The 2160-nt window shown below is 32.6% G+C and overlaps 1 protein-coding gene across 1 annotated transcript; it reads right to left on the reverse strand.

The window, feature by feature from the left end:
• Positions 1 to 1427: 1427 nt before the first annotated feature.
• Positions 1428 to 1868, reverse strand: LOC145130623 (secreted RxLR effector protein 161-like). The gene has a single exon (XM_079065400.1). The coding sequence runs from the start codon at positions 1866 to 1868 to the stop codon at positions 1428 to 1430; it is 441 nt and encodes a 146-aa protein (XP_078921526.1).
• Positions 1869 to 2160: the final 292 nt, after the last annotated feature.

Raw genomic sequence — 2160 nt, forward strand, 5'->3', positions numbered from 1 at the left:
CTATTCCAAGGCTCTATTTATAGCTGATTAGAAACACCTAGAAACCCTAATGTGAACATAAAATAATATTATTTCAAATAAGGTAATTATCTAGTTCATTGATTATCCATATCAAGGCTTCCAGAAGACACCAAGACGAGTCCTCTGAACCGCCAATCATAGTAGGGTTCTAGACCCTGTCCTCTCCTCAATTTTTGAGCAGTTACAACTATAGTCCTTCAACTTTTAATTAATTCTAGTTAACACATAATTTATTCCAAATTAATTCTGATTAATTCTAAATTAATTATAAGTATTTATATTTAATATATTAGTCATATAATATATTAATAAATCATTTATCTATCTCCTAAAATTAATCTATAAAATTTCTTGGTTATGAGGGTAACCTAAAAAGGACTTTACTTCTATTCATCAATATTATATCAATTTAGTTGGGACGTTAGACACGTTAATCCAATAGTCTCCCACTTGGATAAGTTGGTAAGTACAATTGGTCCTACAGCTCCGAACAACCATTAAGGAGTTTTTTCAAGAGATTATCAGACCTTGTTGGTCCTAATATAAGTGATCAACTATTCCTTCGTTCGTCACGATATCGTATGAATATTATAGATATTAATTTCGTCCTGGTTGGGACCAACACTATAATGTCAACATCAAAAAACCGAGGGGCCCAATGATATCAATTTTCTTATTAAGGCAAAAGGAATGAATAAAAATCAACTAGATAATCATACAACTTTACTCGTCGAGTCATACATGGAATTACACATTATAGCACCCAGTTACGAGATGCGTTGGAGTAAACCAATGCACAACGAACTCTTAAAATACGACTAACATATATTCGTTTTAAGAATAAAGGATATTATCATCTTATAATTACTCATGATTAAATCCATGAAGTAATCTCTAAGAACGGGTTTAACCAATACTTTAAATCCCTATTTCTAAGTACTTATGAATTTTGCAGCATTCTCAATGCAATGGACAATCTCTATGGACAATCTACAAACCAATCAAAGCAGTCTTAAATCAATACTTACTTCCATAGCATGACCGACTGTGGTGTTTCGAATAACTTAATATTCAGGATGTAAAACATGCAAAGTGAAACACAATAATAAATTAATTGACAAATTGCATCAAACACATTGAATATAAAGAAATCTCTATTTACTTAATCACTATTCAATTACAATTTTAATTTCTATATAGATTCAAAATAACATCAACACTAACATCTAAAATCCAATATCGTCTTTCAATCCAATGCTCCTAGCATGCTCAAAGTGCTTAATCTTGCCCTGACCCTTCATGAGGGGATCAACATGATTCACTTCTGATTATACACAATTCTCCATAAGTGCACCCTCTTTAACCTTATGTATAATATAGTGATATTTCCTCCCGATATGCCTATATCAACCATGATCTTTAGGTTCTTTTCTCAAAGCCACCACACCCTCATTGTTGCAGAAAATCTCCACCGGTTCTTGGATTGATGGAAAAACTCCAAGATCTCCAATAAAATTCTTTAACCACATAGCCTCATTTGCTGCCTCACTTGTTGTGATATACTCTGATTCACAAGTAAACTCAGCCACCTTTTGTTGTTTGGAACTTGTCGAAGTTACCTCTCCACCACTTAACAAGAAAACCCAACAGAATTGATAATTGTTATCTCGATCTGTTTGAAAACTAGCGTCACTATATCCACTTACCTTAAGTTCATCTTTTCCGCCAAAAACTAAGATCATATCTTTTGTTTTTTTCAAATACTTAAGAATATTCTTCACTATCGTCCAATGAGCTAAAGAAGTATTTGGTTGATATCTACTAATCATGCTCAAAGCATAAGCCATATCAGGTCAAGTACATGTTATAACATACATGATCAATCCTATATCCGAATCATACGAAATCCGACTCATGGTATCTATCTCCTTATCACTACTAGTACGTTGAGTCTTGCTCAACTTAACAGTATGATGCATGGGTAATTCTCCTTTCTTGAAATTTTCCATATTGAATCTTTTCAATATTTTATCCAAGTATGTACTATGAATCAATCCTAGTAACCGTTCCTTCCTGTTCCTATATATTCTTATACAAAAAATAAATGTAGCTTCTCGTAGATCATTCATAGTGAAGCAT

The sequence above is a fragment of the Lactuca virosa genome, chromosome 1, assembly GCF_052849685.1.
Source record: "Lactuca virosa cultivar CGN04683 chromosome 1, Lactuca_virosa_CGN04683_v6, whole genome shotgun sequence".
NCBI classification, from domain to species: Eukaryota; Viridiplantae; Streptophyta; class Magnoliopsida; order Asterales; family Asteraceae; genus Lactuca; species Lactuca virosa.